This window comes from Brachionichthys hirsutus, chromosome 10 (genome assembly GCF_040956055.1).
Source record: "Brachionichthys hirsutus isolate HB-005 chromosome 10, CSIRO-AGI_Bhir_v1, whole genome shotgun sequence".
NCBI classification, from domain to species: Eukaryota; Metazoa; Chordata; class Actinopteri; order Lophiiformes; family Brachionichthyidae; genus Brachionichthys; species Brachionichthys hirsutus.
Window position 1 is genome coordinate 3,811,930 of NC_090906.1, and position 20,279 is coordinate 3,832,208.

Consider the following 20,279-nt stretch of genomic DNA (forward strand, 5'->3'; position numbering starts at 1 on the left):
AAAGAAATACAAAGAAAGGGGTTGCAATATCTTAATTTAAATGTTAATCAAGAAGATAGATATAATATAAAAGACACAAGACGGGGAAGCCGCCATAGAGACACCACCCATCTCTGTGTGGGAGAGGAGGGGGGTGTAGAGAGCGAGAGAGAGCAAGAGAGAGAGAGAGAGAGTGAGAGATGCTCGTTTCAGCACCGCGGACAGTTCCCAGCAGGAGCAGCCAGCAGCGGCGGGTCGCTCTTCTCTGCTGCTCCTGAAAAGCGTTTTTATTTTTTCTTTCTTTTTTTCCGCCTCTTTAGGACACAACGAAGATCTTTTAAAATAATGTGTTCGGTTGGATTCAGTCCGTAGAAGGACACGTCTTTAAGCGACAGGATTAGCGGGGTCCTGAGGTTTGCCTGCGAAGTTTCTCGCCCGTGGAAGGCTTCCTGTCTCCCCCCCCCCCCCCTCCCTGTGATCTACACAGCCTGGAAAATCTATTTGGATCAAGTCAAAGAGAAAACACAAGACCGGCTTCTGTTTGGACTATATTCGTAAAGTTTTTTGGGGACTTTTTTCACTGATTCTCCTGCGTAATTTTCTGCTTGTTGGAAAATACCAACAGCAAAAAAAAAAAAAAAATGTTTCTGTAGGCTCATTTCTCAGCCTCGTACCCCCCCACCGCCCCAAGCCCCTGTAATGCTTTTGCATTAGGGACTGAAGCAAGCCCCTCTCTCTCAGCGACGTCCTTTCTCCTCCTTTAAATTCCCATTCACAGACTGCCATCTTTTACCCCCATCTTCGACTAATCGCTGAAGAACGGCAGGTGATCATGGACAGATGAAAACAATTATTCACATTGTTCTCGGAGGAACTTTTGGGGGAAAAGTGTTGCAACTTCTGAAATTGATCCATCTATTCTTTTTCTTTTTCTTTTCTTTTTTTTTTTTACTTGTAGAAATAGGCGTGCCGCCCGAGCGTAGTTGTGTTGTGCGTGACGGAAACGATGGCGCTGAGTGGAAACTGCAGGACTAACCCCAAAGATGCAGCAGCGTCCGTCCAGAACAGTTTCCCAGATGTTGTCGAGCTAAACGTGGGCGGACAGGTTTATTACACGCGCCACGCAACTCTGGTCAGCTCGCCGACTTCCTTGCTCGGGAAGCTTTTCTCTTCCAAAAAAGATGCAGCCAATGACTTTGCGCGAGACCCCAAAGGCCGTTATTTCATCGACAGGGACGGGTTTTTGTTCCGGTACGTTTTGGACTACCTCCGAGACAAACAGGTCGTCCTGCCGGACCACTTCCCAGAGAAAGGGAGGCTCAGGAAGGAGGCAGAATACTTCCAGCTGCCCGACTTGGTGAAGCTGCTGACCCCCGATGACCTGAAGCACAGCCCGGAGGACCACTTCCACAGTGACCATGAAGACGGCTCCCAAGGGAGCGACCAGCGGCAGTGCCCGCCGCCGTCCCTCGTCCCCGCGGACAGGAAGAGCGGCTTCATCACGGTGGGCTATCGCGGGTCGTGCACCTTGGCCAGAGAAAGTCACGCAGATGCCAAATTCAGGAGGGTGCCTCGGATACTGATATGCGGGCGGGTGGCTCTCGCTAAAGAAGTCTTCGGGGAGACCCTGAACGAGAGTCGGGACCCGGACAGGACCCCGGATCGGTACACATCGCGGTTTTACCTGAAGTTCAAGCACCTGGAGAGGGCGTTCGACATGCTGTCAGAGTGTGGCTTTCAGATGGTGGCCTGCAACTCGTCGGTGACAGCGTCGTACGTCAGCCAGCACACGGAGGACAAGATCTGGTCCAGCTACACGGAATATGTCTTCTGCCGTAAGTACATGTTTATGACAGAGCGGGTTCACAATCACAATCACGCACGCCCAAACGCAAATGTTGTCGCCGCTAGAATGCGCACTTGGGTTGGCCGTCCTGGGTCGTCTTGTTGCTGGGATGGGCTTTTTTTTTTTTGCGAAGGAACTGTTTCCTTATACTGGTCAAATGCCTCGTTCCGTCTCGTTTTGTGACGTTTCTGATTGTCATTTAAAAGAAAATGGACAAGAATGCCCTAAAAACAGCCTAAAAATGTCCGTTTGTCCCCCTGACCAATGAGCTCCAGGTAGAAAGTTAGAAAGACAAATCCAGAGACATTGTGACAAATATAAATGAATGCATGAATGAATGAATGAATGGAGGCATAGTGGTTAGTGCTGTGGCCTCACAGCAGGAAGTACCAGGTTCAGATCAGATGTGGAGTTTCTATGTACTCGTCGCCGTGTGGGTTTTCTTCGGTTTCCTCCCACCTCCAAAAACATGCAATTTCCAAATTATCCATAAGCGCGAGTGGTTGTCTGTCTACGTGTGGCCCCGCCATGCGCTGGCGACGTGTCCGAGGTGTACCCCGCCTCTCCACCATATATAGCAATGTGGGATTGGCTCCAGCAACTCCCATGACCCGCAAAACGGAAAAGCGGTTGTGGATGAGATGATGGGGAACTTTGGTCGATGGTCTCATCGACAGGAAAATTGATTGATGGATGGATGGATGGATTTATGGATGGATGGATTTATGGATGGAGGATGGATGGATGGATATATAAATGAGAAATGATCGAGGTTTAGCCAATGTCCTGTTACTTCTTCCATGGAAGCGAAGAAGCTTAAATGCAAACACACAATCTCATCATATTTCAACACATTTCAGCATCCAGAGCGATCTTGCGGGCCAGTTTGTGTTTCACTAGAATTAACGAGATTTTTTTTTATAATTTCAGGCCCATCTGAGCCACTTTGATTGTCAGAGCAGTGATTGATTTGACAGTTCTTGCCATTTCTCATCGTGGTGCAATTTTCTCCACCACCTCTCTGCTTTCATCTCGCCCATCCTTTCAACTACTTGCATTTCCTTCAGGCTTTCAAATTGAATTCCTTCCGTTTCTTCATGTCTGCTGCTCGTTTGCCGGCTGGAGTCTGGCAAGGCTGCTGGTGAAGAAGAGATCATCACAACTTTCACTGTAGCTTTCGTAAAAAACTCATGAGAGAGATCCGTCAGGCTGGTTGTGTTGGGCCCGTAAGTCAACATACACAGCTAGTCGCTGCACTCACACAGTGGATCGATGATGCAGCCACTGACAGTCTCTTGTTTATCTGCCTGTCACACTTTTGGCACGCCCACCTGCCTCCTCATCATATCTTTATGTCTTCTCATTTGGCGCCAGTCACTTCCTGCTTTCTTCTTTTGTCCCAGTTCCATCCTGCCTCCCTCCAGCTTCATCTTTCTCAAGTCCGACGGGCAGTCAGTGCAGCGACACCAGTTCACCTTTCCTGCTTCTGCGTGACGCACTCAAATCATTTTCTATTGAACTTCAACACTGAAGGTCCTAATGTCCTTTATTGAGCACATGTTCATCAATGGAGGGCTTTTTAAATTGTGTTGACTGAATGGAATGCCAAAAAAATGCCCCCCTGTGAACCGTGACCTTAACCTTGCTGACCGCTTTTTGGATCCTGCCAACCAGGGCTTGCGCCATCAGCAGTAGTCAATGTGATGGGAGCGAATGCAGCCAGGTTGGGAGACTTGGCGGAAAAGCCCTCTGTGAAGAGTTAAGGGTGCTTTGGTACTGCAGCAGAAATTCATTTTTAGAATTTTTCATTCACACAAGCTTCATCTGCAGCATTTCCTTCCAGAAGGCTCAACCTTCTTTATGTCTCCAGCTTCCTTCTACCTGTTATTTCTTACCCTGGATTTGACACTCCTTGGCCCAACCAATCAAATCTCTTTTATAATATGGCTCCATATTCTGCCTCTGCGACACCAGAAGGTAAATATATTTGTTGCCTGGCTGGAGTGACGGATAATAAATCATTGCTGCTGACAGTTGGTTGTATGGCATTTACCAGCGGGCTGGGCTGAACAACCCTCAACAGAACAATCAACCAGCACAGCATCAGGGGGGGGGGGGGGGCATTTCTGAAGTTGGCTGAAAGGATATGCTTCCCCTCTGGCTGTACCATTACCTCACCTGAACACGCCAGAATGAAGTGCTTGTCAATACAAATGGCCGTTTTCACATGGCCGTGTGTGCTGCTGTGTGAAACAAGGCGCCATTTGCTCATTACACACAGCTGAGCCTTGTCTGCAGCAAATGCATTTTGGCAGGTGGGAAGAAAAATGTGTGTGTGTGTGTGTGTGTGTGTAAAATAAGTGACCCATGCTGCACCATGCACGGCCATTGAGCCTCTAGCTAAACACACCTGCACTCCACTCCAGCTACACACACACACACACACACAATTCTGCTTCACTCAACCAAATTGGTGATGACTTTAGCGGCAGTGGTCCCATGCTAAGGGACTGTAAGAAGTGATTAGCTTATGAGCAGACAGGCCATGGCAGCTCTGATGAGAGTCTTGATAAGGACAGCTGCTACCCTGGTCTCAGCTCCTCACAGGGGGGGGGGGGGGGGCACCATCCCACACGTCAACTCGGCATTATTCAGACAAAAGGGAAGGCGTGAGGAAGCAGGTAGGGAAAACTGCTGGTTGCAGAAACAAGAGAGATAAAAATACACTATTTTTCTTCTTCTAAATCCTTGTTACGATTAAAAAATGGTGATGATGCCAGTTTAACACGACAAGTTCCACACACACACACACACACATGCTGACAGGTAAAGGACAAGTGGGCTGTTCTGACAGAAGACAGACTTTACAGTTTGTCTTGCCTACCCTTGACCTTCTCCCCTGGAAGCTTAGTGTGGCTACATAGAGCAAATTCCCATAATCCCCAGTCTCTGGAGGATGTGGGGAACTGCAGAGCTGTAAAGACAGTGAGAGACAGAGCGAGAGAGCGAGAGAGAGCATCAACAACAGCCTCCCTGAAGCGGTTTGTGGTGCTCTCCTCTCCCAGCTGTGTGTCGGCCCATTTGCTTCCCCTCTGTGACTCCTGACTCTCCGTTCTCTCCGCGGCAGTAGGCACAGCTGATGCAATGCTGATGCTCTCCCCCTGTTGTGTTGAAATAAGTAGTCTGCCGTGCGGCGAGGTGTGCAGCATTGCCCTAATGACAGAAACTGCTTCACTTCTTTCCACCGTCTGGCTGGCTGCTGCAATTCATCAATACTTTAACTGTCCTGCTGCGAGTGAGCAAAGACTGGCTGGAAACACGATTGCAGAGGGTGGAGAGAGTCCCGGTCGCATTAGTAATGGCATCACCTGGCGAGTGCGACGGGCGCCGGCTCGGAGTCATGACTGTTCTCAGTCGGACACTTTGACAGCAGAACAGAATCCGAGCGACAGACAGAAACCGCCGCCAACAGTGCGACTGGAGTACTCTTCAAACTACCCGACAAGCCTTCACGTCAGCGGGTCAGTTAGCACATTTTTCTGTACTTCAGTGCAATTTCAGTCCGGTTTCACCTCAACTGGCAGTTTCAAATTTGTGCAATCTTAAGTCAACCGCAACGCAGAGGGAAACATGAGTTCGTTTTTTTAGGTTAGGAATTCCAAATCCCTCTTGTTATCTGAAAATGACAACGTTCCAAACTGTGGCTGCTTCTGTTCACTCCTGTTGGTGGTGCTTTGTTAGTGAGTTCGATCCTGAATGGGAGTCTGCTGTAACAGTAGATGATGCTGGTTCAGCAGCTCATGTGGCCCCACTGCACTCTGTTGTGTGTGTGTGTGTGTGTGTGTGTGTGTGTGCGTGCATGCTTGATGCAATGAGCTTGGCTGCTGCCGCTGCTGCAGTGACCCTTCAATCGAGGGCCTGTGGACTCCTCAAGCACCACATTATGACAAATTCATTTCCAAAATTCTGCCAAAGCTGGTTTCTGTCATATTAAGAACATTTGAAATACTTATCATGGGGTGGCACTGTGGCGCAGTGGGTAGTGCCGTTGCATCACAGAAAGGAGGTTCCGGGTTTCAATTGCTTTCTGTTAGAAGTTTGTATGTTTTCCTCATGTCTGTGTGGGTCTTTCATGTGGCCCCGCGATAAACTGGCGACTATCCAGTGTACACTATGGGGTGTATCCTGTCTCTCGATCCGTAGACAAGCGGGATCTCATTGGTGGGACCTAATTTTCATGCAGTAGAACGAGAAGGACTTGTGTCATCCATCTACTGTATATGTTTCTATGAACACGTTTTAAACGGCTAACCTTTTATGTCATTTTTCTTTTATAGAGATAAATAGACATCAGACACGCATGTGCTTTAGGCAAGTAGTTCAATGAAAAGTTCTTTATTTTGGTTCCCTTCATTTAACTATATGGGTCCCAAATTCATTGAGTCACCTCAGTCTGAAGTGTGTGCAGTCAAACTAGTAGTGTTTCAACTTTGCACTGAAACTTCACAGTTTGCTCATGTTTTGATCTCTTCTTCTTCCTTTGTGCCTCATTAGAATCACACATTGTCACTCACGCAGCAGCGGCGCGCCGCAGCTTGATTGAGCATATGGTCATACGGCTGTAATTTGCCGCTGCGGCGCTTTATAGCCTCTGAGGGGTGGAGTGTCAGTGGCATTTCATTTGTAAGTGACAATGAAGTCTTTATGTCCATTAAGCAAGCCAGGGGCGCTAATGCAGCAACTGGAGGATTAACTCCAGAGAAAATGATTGTTTGTTCTTATTTGTAGTAAAGGAGAGAGAGCAGAAGAATGGCTTTATTTTTTTGTATTTATATCTTTGCGATTCCTTTCGCTCGGTCTGTTTTGCCGTGTTCTTCTTTACCGGAATACTCGAGCACACGGTCGTCACATCTTATTCTTAAGTGGCAGAGATGCTGCCGATCCAAGAAAACACACACTCGCTCACACACTGGTGAACGTACAGACTGCAAAACCGTTGATAAATGACTCTCATCAGAAGGAACATTCTAGATCAGACCGCTCACTTAAAGACACCTACTGTCTAAAGATGCGTGTAATATCATTTACTGTAGAGGCGATTCCCTTCCATCCATGAATGTAACGCGTGGAGAGGAGGGCGTGTGGGTGGGGAGCATGCGACCTATTTTCGTTGATGGATGAGATGGATTTTGTCGAATGATTCTGGATTCGTGGTAAATTTATAACAATGGCATCCCCAAGGATTGTGTGTGTATGTGTGAGCTCATTCTATTACAAGCACTGGGTCCCCTCTGCACTTCCAGTTTCATATGCATAATAAGTGTTTGAGACAGGAGTAGATGATTAGGATAGTAAAATTAGACATTTACAGGGAATGAAGGGAAACCAGAATGTTCCTTCAGAATGCACGATGAACATAGAGGCATGCAGCGGATCTGAAGAGCTTGTGGTTCATGAGTGTGTTTTTTGTCTCGTAGCGATGATGATTTATATAAACTCAGACTATCCGCTTTTCCCACAGTCGCATTTGCTATTCACGGAGGAATGAATTAGTGACTGTTGTTCAAAGAGGAGTGTGCAGGATTGTGTCAGCCATGTGGAGGTTTTGCTTGTTTGTGAAAGTAATGGGCTAGTGCCTGGGGTTCTGACTTGCACATGCCACCCATACACATTGGTCATACGGGCCTGCATTAGCTGTGTGAAGATAAATCATTCACCGGATGTGACCATGTGTGTTTGTTGTTTGGAGACAGGAAGTCTGGTAGGAGGTAAATTGGTTTTGTAAGATAAAAGCAAACACATCAGGGTATAAGAACTCGACAATGCCGTGCATTAACCCCCATCCACACACACACACACACACACACAAATGCATTTTGCAGATAAGATCCGAGAGCTCATTCTAGCCTAGAGACATATTAACTAAAAGATTAACCTGGCCAACGCAAAAGAGGGATTAAAAAGCAGTGCATGTTTTCCTTCCGTAACACAACCAGTGTACCACCACAAACACACAGCCCCCCCCCCGGCCCCCACATCGGCATGCTTCAGCCAGCCCTGAGGCTGAAAATGGATGTCAGATCTGTGGAGCGTGTTGGGTCTCATTTGTTCCTGAACACACTTTGTGTGTTGGGATGAGAACCAAGCAAATGGAGCGAGACAATTATCTACATCCATCACCTCCAGAACTCATTTAGCCAATTAAAGGCGTTACAGGTCGACAATCATTGAGGTTCTCCCTTTCACGCAAACCCATACATGCAACACCCGCATACACACAAACACACACACTACACCGCAAACCTTGGAGATGGCTGGACCAGAGCAATTATGTAGTTGCGTTACAATATGACGACATGTTTCGAGGAGCAAATGTCATTCATCTTGATGAGGATTGTGTTTGTTTCATGCACATTTACGTATGTGCAAGTGGGCGTGAGTAGGAATTGAGGAAAAGGAAACTGTATTGATGTGACATACAGGATGGCCCTCAGCGGAGCGTAGGCCTCCTTCAAGCTTACTTTCCTCAAGATGCAGTGAGCACACACAAGGTTGTACGCTTATTGAGGCTTTCTTCAGCGCTGTGAATGCACAAATGTCATGTTTTTTTTTTATCAGATCTGAGCCACTTTCAGAAGTTGTTCCACCCCAATTGTATATCTGGTAAAAGGCCATGCAGTATGAATGGGAATCCATGTGGTTTTGTGCATTCACAAAACCACATGAATTCCATCACTGGCCAGCAGCATGGTAAAATGAAAGGACCACCGTGCATCAGCGCTGCCATGCAAAGGCAAAAGTGCAGCATCTGGAGTTTTTATTGAATTTTTGTTGTTTTTTTGCCTCAGTTGAAAGTGCTCGATCTTTACTTTAGTAGGTTAGTGCTGTTGTGCTACAGTTCCCCGAGATATTGTTTTAATCTTTTTTTTTATGCTTACACTTAATGAAAGAAGAACACACAAGACGCTTTGTCTGCTGACATTTTTGATGATACTGGATTTTGGCTTTGTAGGGCGTAGCCGGTTATGATTTGTGTACATGCATTACTAGTGCATCCACTGGGGTTTAAATACCATGAGCCAGCTTTACAAATGTATGTTTGTAAGAAACCACATCAATGTGCAAATGTCAGCTGTTTCGGTTGGAGAGCTTCACAGAGGAATTGATCTGACGAGCAAAACAACTGGAATTTATATTTTTTATTATTTGTTTTAAGTCTAGCTCTTTGCTGATCAGGTGGATTGGATTTTTACTGTAACATATAGAGCCTATGCTGTTAGGTTCACCGCATGCATGGGCTGTCTGGCTATGCATTAATAAAGTGTCCAATATGTATAATACATAAATGAATATCACATTATTCCAGAGGTAATATAACAGAGAAAATCTTTAAAGAAGCAGAAGGAGGAACATGAATTGATGGTGAAAGGTGGAAGAGAGGGTGAAAGCAAATACAGCAGAGGAGAAAAGAACATTTCACAGAAACACACACACACTTAGATATCTAATATGTAGCACAATCAGTATTCGTGCTATCTCTCTGCCCGCTGGTGTTGCAAAACTACCAGTTGATACCACTTTAACATCATATGTGACAGTAAATATGGGCAAAGATTATAGAGTGGCAAAAAAAAAACAAATATATTTGGCAGATAGAAACATGTTTTGGATTGAAGTGGGTCTCAGGTTTGTGTGCAACAAGCATTTTTTTTCTTGATCCACATCACTTGCTGCTTTGAGCGTCTGACTATCTGCCAGTAGTTGAAATCAGATGCTTTTATTTTTATTTTTGTTATTTTCTCTGGAGCATTCAAAGAATCAAGACATTGTGCAGAGAGCACAAGCTCCTTTCTTCCATCGACAATATCTGGTTGGAGTTTTGTTTTTTTTGCTTATTTCAAACATCTCTCCTGTAATGTGCAGAGTGGTATAGCTGCCAGCAGATGCTTTTGGATTGCTGCTCCTTTCACTGCTCTTCCTGCTCCTAGCTTCGGTTTCACTCTGCCGCCCTTTCTTCTGCTTGCCTGCTGCTGCTGGTGGATTTTGTTGAGCTGCAGTTTATTTTCCACTCCTCTCTCACTCAGTCCTACCAGCTCCATTTGTTTCTTGAATAGATCCTCATTTCTTCCCCATGAGCTACTGTTTAGATAGAGGAAAAAATTCCAAAGTATGGAATTATTAAAAGTACTGAAACTTTGGAAAAACAGATCTACAATCACATTTCCTGCCAAGGCTGCACTTATATCCACATTATCGGAGCGAAGCTGAGGCAGTCCTGTCCGGCTGCACTCCTTTGTACACGACATGCCTCATTCTCCTCAGGCATCACCAAACCCACCGTGGCAGTCTGGCTTCAACGATTCCTCGCCTCTCTGCCTCCGCTGCCTTGTTGTACTGCCTTCTCTACCATCCCCCTCCCACCTCCACTGCCGCCGTGCCCGCATCCACCCATAGATGCCGCTGATGGAGTTGAAGATGTTTACTTATCATTCCCCAATATATCTATGTCAGCACAGCAGTTGGGAAGTGATGAGAGCCCCGGCTCTGAACTCCAGCGCTGTTCTGGTGCTGTGTCCCAACATTTGGAATGAGTTTTCTTACCGCATCAGTATGTGTGGTCAGTGTCCTTTTTCAGCACAGTTTATGTACAAGTTGTTAAAATAAATGTATTGCTATCATTGTGATGACAGTCACGAATGCAATTTTTTTGGTGTGTGTATGTATGTTGTGTTTTGTTGTGGAACTGAATGATATATAAATAAGACAATTTCAGTTTGTATTCAAAGAACGTTTTAGCTGAGGCAGGGGATTTATAACTTTAGGGGAATTGCTAATGTTTGAGACTCATAAAGTCAGAACTATAATCTCACGTACAGATGTGTGTCAGTTCTGGGTGTAAAACATATGATCTTATTTTGTTTTTTTTAAACCGAAAATAAAGTATTAATTAATTAATTAATTCATATCGAGCATGCGTGTTTTTAATGTTGTATCAAAGTCTAAAATTGTGGTTATTGTATCAATGACACCAAGAAGAGCCAATAAAACTAGAGTGAGACATTGTCCTAGAGATGAACAAGCACCTGAGACATTCACTGCTCTTTTATCAGATCTTTAACATAAATGTCCGGCATGATGGGCCATACTTTTTTCAGGGATTCATGAAGCTGTAAATAAGCCTCTAAAGGTCGGCATAAGAAGGATGAGTGCAAATGGGAGTCGTTTGTAACTGTGCCTGCCTGCCTTGTTAGATGTATTCTGCACTCCATTCGGAGGCACTGTTGCTCAAGTGTGAAAAGAGGAAGGTTTGTGAAAAAAGGTCATTTTTCAGGTCCTTCTGGTGAGTGTAAAAGTATAGCTCATTGTGTTTTGGCTCATTTTCACCCCGAGGCACTCTTCACTGTGAAACGACTTCATCAGTTTTGGTTTCTAATACATTAAATGGTTGTTGTGCTGGAGAGAATTTGACCTCATTTTCTAGCGACCCCCTTGTCTGATCTCTGATCCTCCATTGTCCATTAGCTGGTGCACATCCAGCTCACAATTAAAAAACACTGGACAAAAATAATGAAAAAAAGGCAAGAGGTTGGCAGCTTCCACGACAATTCTCCTCCAGTCGACATTCAGTACCAAAGCCAATTATTTACCATCCATATGACCCGAGCCCGGCTCTGACCTTCAATCTGTGATAGGGGAGAGTTAATGATGACTTAAGGCATGCCGAGTCCTTGGAAGCTTCAAATGTGCGTACATTTTTCAGCTTGGGCCATATTTTTCTATCAATATTTTTGTTTGTTAGTGAGTTAAAGGGATGGCAGTTATTAAAATTGATCTAGTGCTGAGTTTTTTTCTTCTATTTTGTTTTACCGAGATTTTAATTTGTAACTTTTTAATTTTAATGGATTAAATATCACTGTGGCTAACCAAGTCTTATTCATATTTGTTTTTTGGTTTTTTTTGGTGGGGGACTCCAATACAAATGATTTAATTATTAATGAATTGTTTGTGTTCTGTAGAATCTGAACACAAAAATATGAAAATAATTAGTCTAGGATGGAAAATAGCAAATACCAGGCTCACAGTGCAGGGATTTTAAAATCCTAACAGATTAGGAAATCAATATAATCTCCTCCACATATTTTTTGGGGGGGAATCTCAACGATGCACGAAAACAATTGGAATTAAGATCTGAAAATAAAATTGGATCACATGCATCATGGTTTTCAGACCTTTATTTTACAGGTAGTATAAATCAACGGCCTTACATGATCTCTGAAGGAGCAGCTGTGTAGGCAAACAAAATGAAGGATGCAGCTGCAAGCATTTGGCCTTAGAGGGACAGGAAAATAAGAAAACGGAACAAGTATGGATGAGGAAATGGTTGGGAAGATGCTCTCGACACAGGCTGTATGTCCATCAGGAAAAAGCAGAGGTTTTATCTGTACCTGTACATTATCCGAAAAGCCTAACATTTACTGTTGCTTGAAATTGGCTAATTTGATCTTTCTCAGAAAGAACCAAAGTACTCCTGAATATTAGACAATATGGGACCAAAATGAGGTCCAGACCAGTTTTTATTTGTAGATTGTCCAGTGGTGTGAATGAGAGAGACACCGGGTTCCTGTGTGAGCTCATGCCTTAGTTTCTACCTTGAAGTATTTCAAATATGAACGATGCTCATTCACTTTAACCAGCTCCTTTGATGAAGACCAGTCAGATCCTCCTCATTCTGTTTTGAAGGGTAAGGCTGTAAAGGAATGCTGCATTGCATCTGTCAGACGGTGCAGGACAGTGCAGGAGGGTGGCATCATACATGCCCCCAATGAAGGCACTGCTTTACTCCTACATTGTGTTATCTTTGTCAAGCTGTATTTAGAGAGGGAGTTTCTGCAGCTGCACGACAACCGGGGTTGGTAGAGTTACTTAAATATATATATTCTGATAACATTACCCATTACCTCAAACAAATCAAAGGAAACGGAAACCTTTAAACAGATTGAGGCAGCTGGTGTTTAGCATCTCCACAAATATGCAATAAGTTTCTTCTTATGAAGCATTTAATACACGAGTAATGTCCTGTATTGAGTCAACACTACAAAGTGATTGTCTGTCAACCTTTTCTGACCGTGGGCTCTTTGGCACACTTATATCTGATGATGCAAATTTTGGGTTTAGTTGAGGTAATGGATTATTTCTTACCATTTACAAAATGGATCTGAGATGATTATTTTTCACTAGACCAAAGTGAGAACGTAGATACATGTCGATGCTGATTGTATTAACAGCCACAGATGGCTCGGCGCATTTATTATTCTGGCACGTTGTCTTAACGGTTCAGATTTTTCTGTTCTGTTCCTGGTGAACATGCAAATTGCTGGAGTCTGTGGAGTTTTGTCATAGCTCGTATTACTTTTTAAAAAAAATGCAAGTCAAAGCTTTAGGATTGTCTCCCGGGTCTTCTTTGTGGAGTTATCCCCGTCTATCCAAACAATCACAGATGGAAATGCTTCTTGCAACAACCTTTAATGACAGGACAACATTTGTTTGCTCTTCTGTTTGAATCATACATGTCAGTCATGTTTCTTTTTTTTTTTTTTTTACTGTATCTGTATCGAATGCATCCGTTTGTCGCCGTTTTATGTGCTCATGTGTGTGTCTGGCACTGAGCAACCACAGGTGGAGTCATTGTGACGTCCAGATTTTAGAATCAAAACTCCTGAACAAACGCTGCCATCCCGTTCCCAGGAAATGAAGGAGGATATTTGGCAGCATGCTGCATCAGTGGGCACAGAAACACACCCATACACACATGCACACTCCAAAGCTTACGGTAAAAGCAGGAATCCATTATTAATACGGAGCAGTCCGGGGAGACTGTGAGTGATGTGGTGTGAGTGGGTAGGGGGTGCTAATGTGAATGGATGCCTCTCATTTACTGCTTGCAGCGACCAGCAGACTGAAGCGATGGCTTTGTGCATTCAAGCTGAGCGGAGGACTTCTTGTGATCAACTTGGTTACGGTGTGATAAATGCGAGTCCGTTTGACTTCAACTTAGGGAAGCAAGGTGCTGAAAGCCTCTGGGGCTCGATATGACGACTCTCGTTTGGAGTGTAGTTGAAGCAGACTGGATGAAGCCGCTGCTTTAATTTCACTTAAATCACTGCAAGATGGGAGATTTGTTTTATTTGATAATATTTTTCATTAGTACCTTGTTTCCAGATAACAGATTAGCGCTGAATCATTGGACTCAGTGTGCGTATCATTGGTTAGTTCAAGTTCGTGTTACGTTATTCAATCAGTTTCGCAATTAGTTAAATGAGTTCGACAAAAAGAATCCGATTTTTCAGTCGTAAAATCCCACGTATCAGATTTGATGCACTCATATTCACAAGGTTAACTTTATTGAATGAAATGTCTGCGTATGTGAATAATTCACAGAAGTAAGCAGAACGTGCAGAGTAGTGGTTCATAAAATATTTATGTAGATAAGTATTTCGGGCATTTGTCAAGTACTTTATGTAGTACCTGCATGACAAAATTATCAGTTTTTTGATAAACTGGCTATTGTCCTATTTATCATTCAGATGATATTGCTTGACTAACTGCTGGATCCAAACAAACAGTCTTCTGCCCCAAGACTTTCCACTGGGACAGTTATGAGTTACATTTATCAAAGCTGCCGTCCACAATGGAGAGAATGTATCATCCACCTCCACCCCTGAGGCTTTTTCTTCTTTTTTTTACACACAAACGTCTGTTCTGGCAAACAATCTGTGTCTGGACGTTTCGTGCATCGGCAGCATTATGTGAATCATAAAGAGCTGATCTGGTTTTATGGAGTGATACTTCCTCTCTTTGGACTGGCTTACACTGCTGATTCATGCATTCATAGATCATCAAGGAAGAGAGCCCCCTGACATTTGGCCCACAGATCCTCTGAAGGATCAGTCACTCTGTAGATTACACTGGCTGTTATACACACACACACACACACACAGAATTCACACATACAATAGTGAGACAGAAATGAATGCAGAGACACAAACACAAAGAGACAAATACAGTGTGATGTGACAACTCTTATTTTTTTGAATGTTAAATGTCATGTGTTAAAGATCACATATTATACTCTTTTTCCACAAGGTATCGCAGTTCTCAGACACTTGTATGAAATACGGTTTTTGTCAAAATAGCAAACAGATGCTGCAGGACAGTGTCCCTCTTTTCTGTCCCAAACAGCTCTGTCAGAAAAGCCTCTGACATGCAAGCACACAATGAATGTGCATGTATGTGCACGTTGAACGTTCATCCTCTGTGTTATCACAGGGGGCGAGATTTCTGCCAGACGTGTTTCTGTACTCGATTACAGAACTACGCAAACTATGCAGGATTCACTTGATGGTTTATTTAGCTGTTTTTGGGTTTAGAATGATGCAAAACCACCATAATAGTGTAGAAACATGGGAAAAGTGAGTTATTCATAATATGTCTCCTTTAAGGCTGTTGTCACAGGTTGTAATGAACAAGCTGGCAGACCCCATAATGCAGAGGCAGGTGTAATAGTTCAACCAAAACACGCATACAAGAAAGGTAAATACAGAATAACAGAAATCAGAAGACCCAAACAAACTATACTAGAAGAACTAAAGCTTGGGCTGGCTGAGGTCCTAGAAAAACACTGACACAAAATACAGCCAAAACAAAATGCTAAATGCTAAACACTACACAGCAGGCAGGGTCTGGAAAAAGGATGGAAAACAATAACACCACCAAAACAAAAGACATTGTAGAAGAGAAGGCAAAACTGGCTGGAGAAATACACGCAGGCCTGAGAGAAACATGATTCGGCAACGGGAACCGCAATCCTTATCCGGTACCACAGCAGCCGAAACGCGGGGTCTATATAGCAAACATTTCTAATTAGCAAATGACCAGCAGGTGCGACCCCAGGTGTTCAGCCAACCCGCCCGCAGCCACGCCCACCACAAGACCTGGAAAAAGAAAAACAGCGTCAGAGAAGCAGATTACACAAGAGACCATGACAGTTGTGACCTCTGTTTTTGTAAAAATGTGGACTGATAGGTCAAATGTGCAGCTACTTAATCGGTTTGGGCGATATAAACAAAACAGAAAGTTGTGCAGAATGAATGTTGAATGGTTGAACTGAAATGTGTTCCTTGTGAGAGATATATCTGCTATCAATGCTTGAATTCGTGTGGGTGAATGAGAGAAAGGCAAATTGTAAAGTGTCTATATTTCTACCAAATCATTTTTCATCATGATGTTTTAGTTGCCGAATACACGTGACAGATACGTAAAGCACATTTTAAAAATACATTGCAGCTTGTGCAGCTTTTAATTCAACCCGGTCTCAAATGCACCTAACCTGAAAAGTCCACAGTAGAAACGATTTGAAAATTGCAACTTTATAAAGTTGGAAATTTGAAATGTTTCTTCCATGTGTGAGGAAAAACCGAATAGAGTAAAGCATATTTGTTCCGTGAAAGAAAATCATCACCACACAAACCGCTCACAGAAGCGTGACCTCGATGTTTGCATGAAGACAATTTCTGCTTTCAGGTCTGGGGCTTTTGAAGTCGTGATTGTTCTGGCTAGAATGTTACTGAGTGTCTTTTGTACAGTTTGATGTCGGCGCTGATGGCTCCAGGGCATGTCTGGCCTCAAATGGAAGTCTCTATTGAATTAAAGTCATGTTTCTCATTGTGCTCTGGAGACTTCCATCTCCTTGCATAGTGGGAAAGAGATATACAATATTTTTCATTCATCCATGATGTTGCACCAGAGCTAAAATCAACACAGTGGAGATGGCTGCCTGCTGGGCAGGTGAGTGCAGCGTTAAACATTTGCTGGAAGGAGAATTTACATGTTTGAATTTTTTTAAATCTCATGAATGTAAATTATGGTAGCTTTTACGCAAATGCACCGTGGTTAAATATATTGTGTTAGCTTTATATTCATGCTTTTATTTAAAAAATAATACATTCATAAATGTCCTCCATTTGATACTAAAAGTGCCTCTAATATTTAGCTGAAGTGTAGCACTAACTGAATCTGGCAATCTGGACAACCCTCCAAAATAAAGGATATCTCTCTCCCTCTCTCTCACACTCATACACACACACACATACACAATTGATGCTCTCAGTGTTTGTTTTCTTTTGCTTTCAAACTAATTCCTTAGTTCAACATGAACATCTGCTGCGTCAGTTCAACAGCAGGGATTCAAGCTGAATTGACAAACCGGATGTAATAAAAGCTGCAGATGCTACAGCAGCCGAGATGTGCTGAGCTCTAACCATCATCAAACAGCCACGTTGGTAGCTTTAAAACAGTCACGGCATTATCAAGCAAACAAGCCACATTCAAAGACATTTCACCAAATATAATATGTATTTATTGTGAAACGCATTTTATGAACGCCATAGTGCGAGGTCCTGCGTTATTGATTTTGAATAGGAAAGCCTATTCTGCGTTCATTAATTCCGTGACCCGTCTTGACCTGCAGTCCCACATAATCGATTGCATTATAAGAATAGAAGGAGTTGGAAAGAGACAGAGATTGCATTTAGAGTGGAAATTTGATTCGGTGTTCCTGTTGTTAAAATGCAATTCTTACTTTCTCCCTAACGCATTCACACGTATTTGCAAATTAGGGCAGAATGAAAAACTTAATGTATTCTGACCGCTCTCTATTTGTTATTGTCAATGTATTTCCACATGTGAAATATGCAACAAAGTGTGTCATTAAATTCAGTTTGTGTCCATGAACAGAAGAGTCGGGCCTACTGTCTGCTGTGCTGTCATTGCTGCATTTATCCTCACATCTCGATCTGTGTGGTTTTTAATGGTCCAACAGTTTCATTTCTAAATTCCATGTGAGCGTAATTGGCATAAAGGCATGCACACAACCCACTTTCACCCATGACAAAATCGTTTACATAGAAGTGCACTGATGGACAAGCGGTGGCGGCCGGCTTGATGCAAATGAGCATCTGGATGACCACGTTTGATGGCTGTCAGCCAACATTGCTTACGTCTATATTGCCAAGAAAAGACGTGCATGACCAAAACGTATTTAGTAACACTCCACCACGGATCAGAGGCATGAAGCTGTTTGTTCAGGGGGTTAAACAGTGATGCCATATATCATGGAGATTTCAGGAAGGTTCTGTTAAGAAGTAAATCCTTCCAGGCTTGTAATGGGATTCATGCTGCATTTCAATGCTCTCTGCATTTTCCCTTGATTGCATTGTCTTCTTTTCTTTTCTTTTCCAGTCTCAGAATCATTTTTATTGCCTAAATATGTGTACACATACAATAAATATCATTCCAAATTGTGCTTTTTCTTTGCATGCCAGTGTGTGTGACCTGTACCAGCTTGGCAAGTTTTATTTGGAAGTAATGCCTATTTCTTATCAAAGAAGCTATGATCTAACTTGTGTGAACCATGAAGACAAGAGAAACAAGGACCAAAGGATCTATAGCGACACTAACGAGTAGAGCTGTGGTCTACGGGGGGGATCTGTCCGCACCGAACAGGCTAATGAAAAGTGGCAGATCCACGCCACACACAAGAGTGAGGCCCTCCGTGCCAGAGAGGCCAGGCACCGTGGTCTGATGAGGCCACCAACAACCTCCACAGGGTCTCTAGTTGAAAAGCCACTCGGTTCTGGGCCCCCCAAACCGAGGATGAACTAAGCCTCAACCAAGTCCACGATCAGTGCATGTCAAATAGAGACGTGGAGGCCTTCGCTGCCAACTCACCACGGCTTTACTTTTATTTAAGACCAAAAAGACTGTGTAAATGCCCACTTTCACAAAGAATCTCTCTGAAAGAGCTCTCGTCTCTAAGGCCTGTCAAACATGACAAGTGACAACAGGTAAAACAATACCCAAATACTAGAATTTATTTGTCACAGTTTATAAACACATCATTCAAACATTGTCACTTCTCCGCTGGCTCCATGACGTAATAATTCTAAATTGACACGAGTTATTATTTATTTATATGGCAGCTTCTTTGTGGATGCATGCTTATAATCTGGCATCTTGTCACTCCATTTTTTGTCATCCCCCCCCTCGACCTGTCTGCTGTTACTGACTGATGGCTGCAGATATATATTTATACACACAGAATTTATTGAGTGAAAATGAAACAGTAACAAAGATATTAAACCACAGAGTCTGAAGTTAGGCTCCATCTGTTTAGCAATTAATTGTTTGTACCGACTAACATCCAAATAGTTAGTGATACAGACAGATCCAAAACGATGGTCACGCTGCAGTTCCCCTCAGCTATATCAAAGGGTTTGGAGCATCTCTCCGCTAATTGATTTAGCTGATAGGGTTTAGGTTACAGCGGTTTAGTGTTCCGATTCACCTTTGTGCTCATCTCCAACCTACGAGACAAAACAGAAGTGAAAAGAAATGCATTACTGGAAGCGTAATTGTACCTTCGTACATATACAGAGGCACAACCGAACACACTGAACATGAAGGAGCTGAAGGTGAATTTGAACCAACAAAGGAAACCAGTAAATGGAACAACCGTGTAGCTAATTCTCAATGATCTGACAGTGCCGCAGAAAAAGCATGGGCTTAAGAGAATTTGCATTACCCACAACAGACAGACAAGGGGGGAAGCAATTTTACCATTATATGCTATTAATTAATTAGCTCTCAGCTATAGGATAAGAGACAGACATAACAAGTCAGAGAGAAACATTATATTTTGAGCCCTTGTGACTGGAGGGTGAATCCTGTCTTCATGAGCGAGGCTGTTATGCCTTTATAATCAGCAAAGCACGATTTATCCAGGAACTTAATGTTAATATTCCTGTCCAAGTATGTTCTTTATAGCAACACACTGTGTATTTGAGTCATTGCCTCAGGGGATTGTTCAGAACATCTCTTTACTGAACAGCGTTGCCTGAGCAATTATCTATATGCTTTGTTCAAAAGAACTTAGAGCCTCATCATACATCGGAAACCAAGTTGACACCTCCAAGCAAATTACAGTAAGAGGACAAAAAGCTATGGGTGTCATTGTTATCTAAAGGTATTGAAACAAAATTATCTAAATCAAAATATCATATAGAAATGAATATACACAGTGGACTACACTGTATAATACAATGTATCAGAAATATTTTAATACACATATAAAGTTCCGCAGAGTAAACTACAAGCATTTTTGTACTTAAGGCCTGTACCTGTACCTAAATGAGGTTCATTTCAGCATGTTTTTAATTTCATGTGCCACCACTATTGTTAATCAATGCGTTTGAAGCTGTGGAATCAAAATGAAATGCAATATGTAATATTCAATTTAGTTTTAAAACAAAATAAATTAATCATATTTGCCATTATTCAAAATGCTCTTTATGTAACGTTTATGGCGCTCAGGTCACCGTGGTGCCGACAGGTTTCAGCC

At 43.1% G+C, this 20,279-nt stretch overlaps 1 protein-coding gene across 1 annotated transcript in view; it reads left to right on the forward strand.

Moving 5' to 3' along the window:
* The first annotated feature begins 979 nt into the window (after nucleotides 1-979).
* The window catches only part of kctd16b (potassium channel tetramerization domain containing 16b), a 45,283-nt gene continuing 25,983 nt past the window's right edge, over nucleotides 980-20,279 (forward strand). Inside the window, exon 1 of the mRNA XM_068744616.1 lies at nucleotides 980-1,814. Within this exon, the coding sequence (XP_068600717.1) occupies nucleotides 986-1,814 (829 nt within the window). The 5' untranslated portion in view covers nucleotides 980-985. The remainder of the gene's footprint in view (nucleotides 1,815-20,279) is intronic.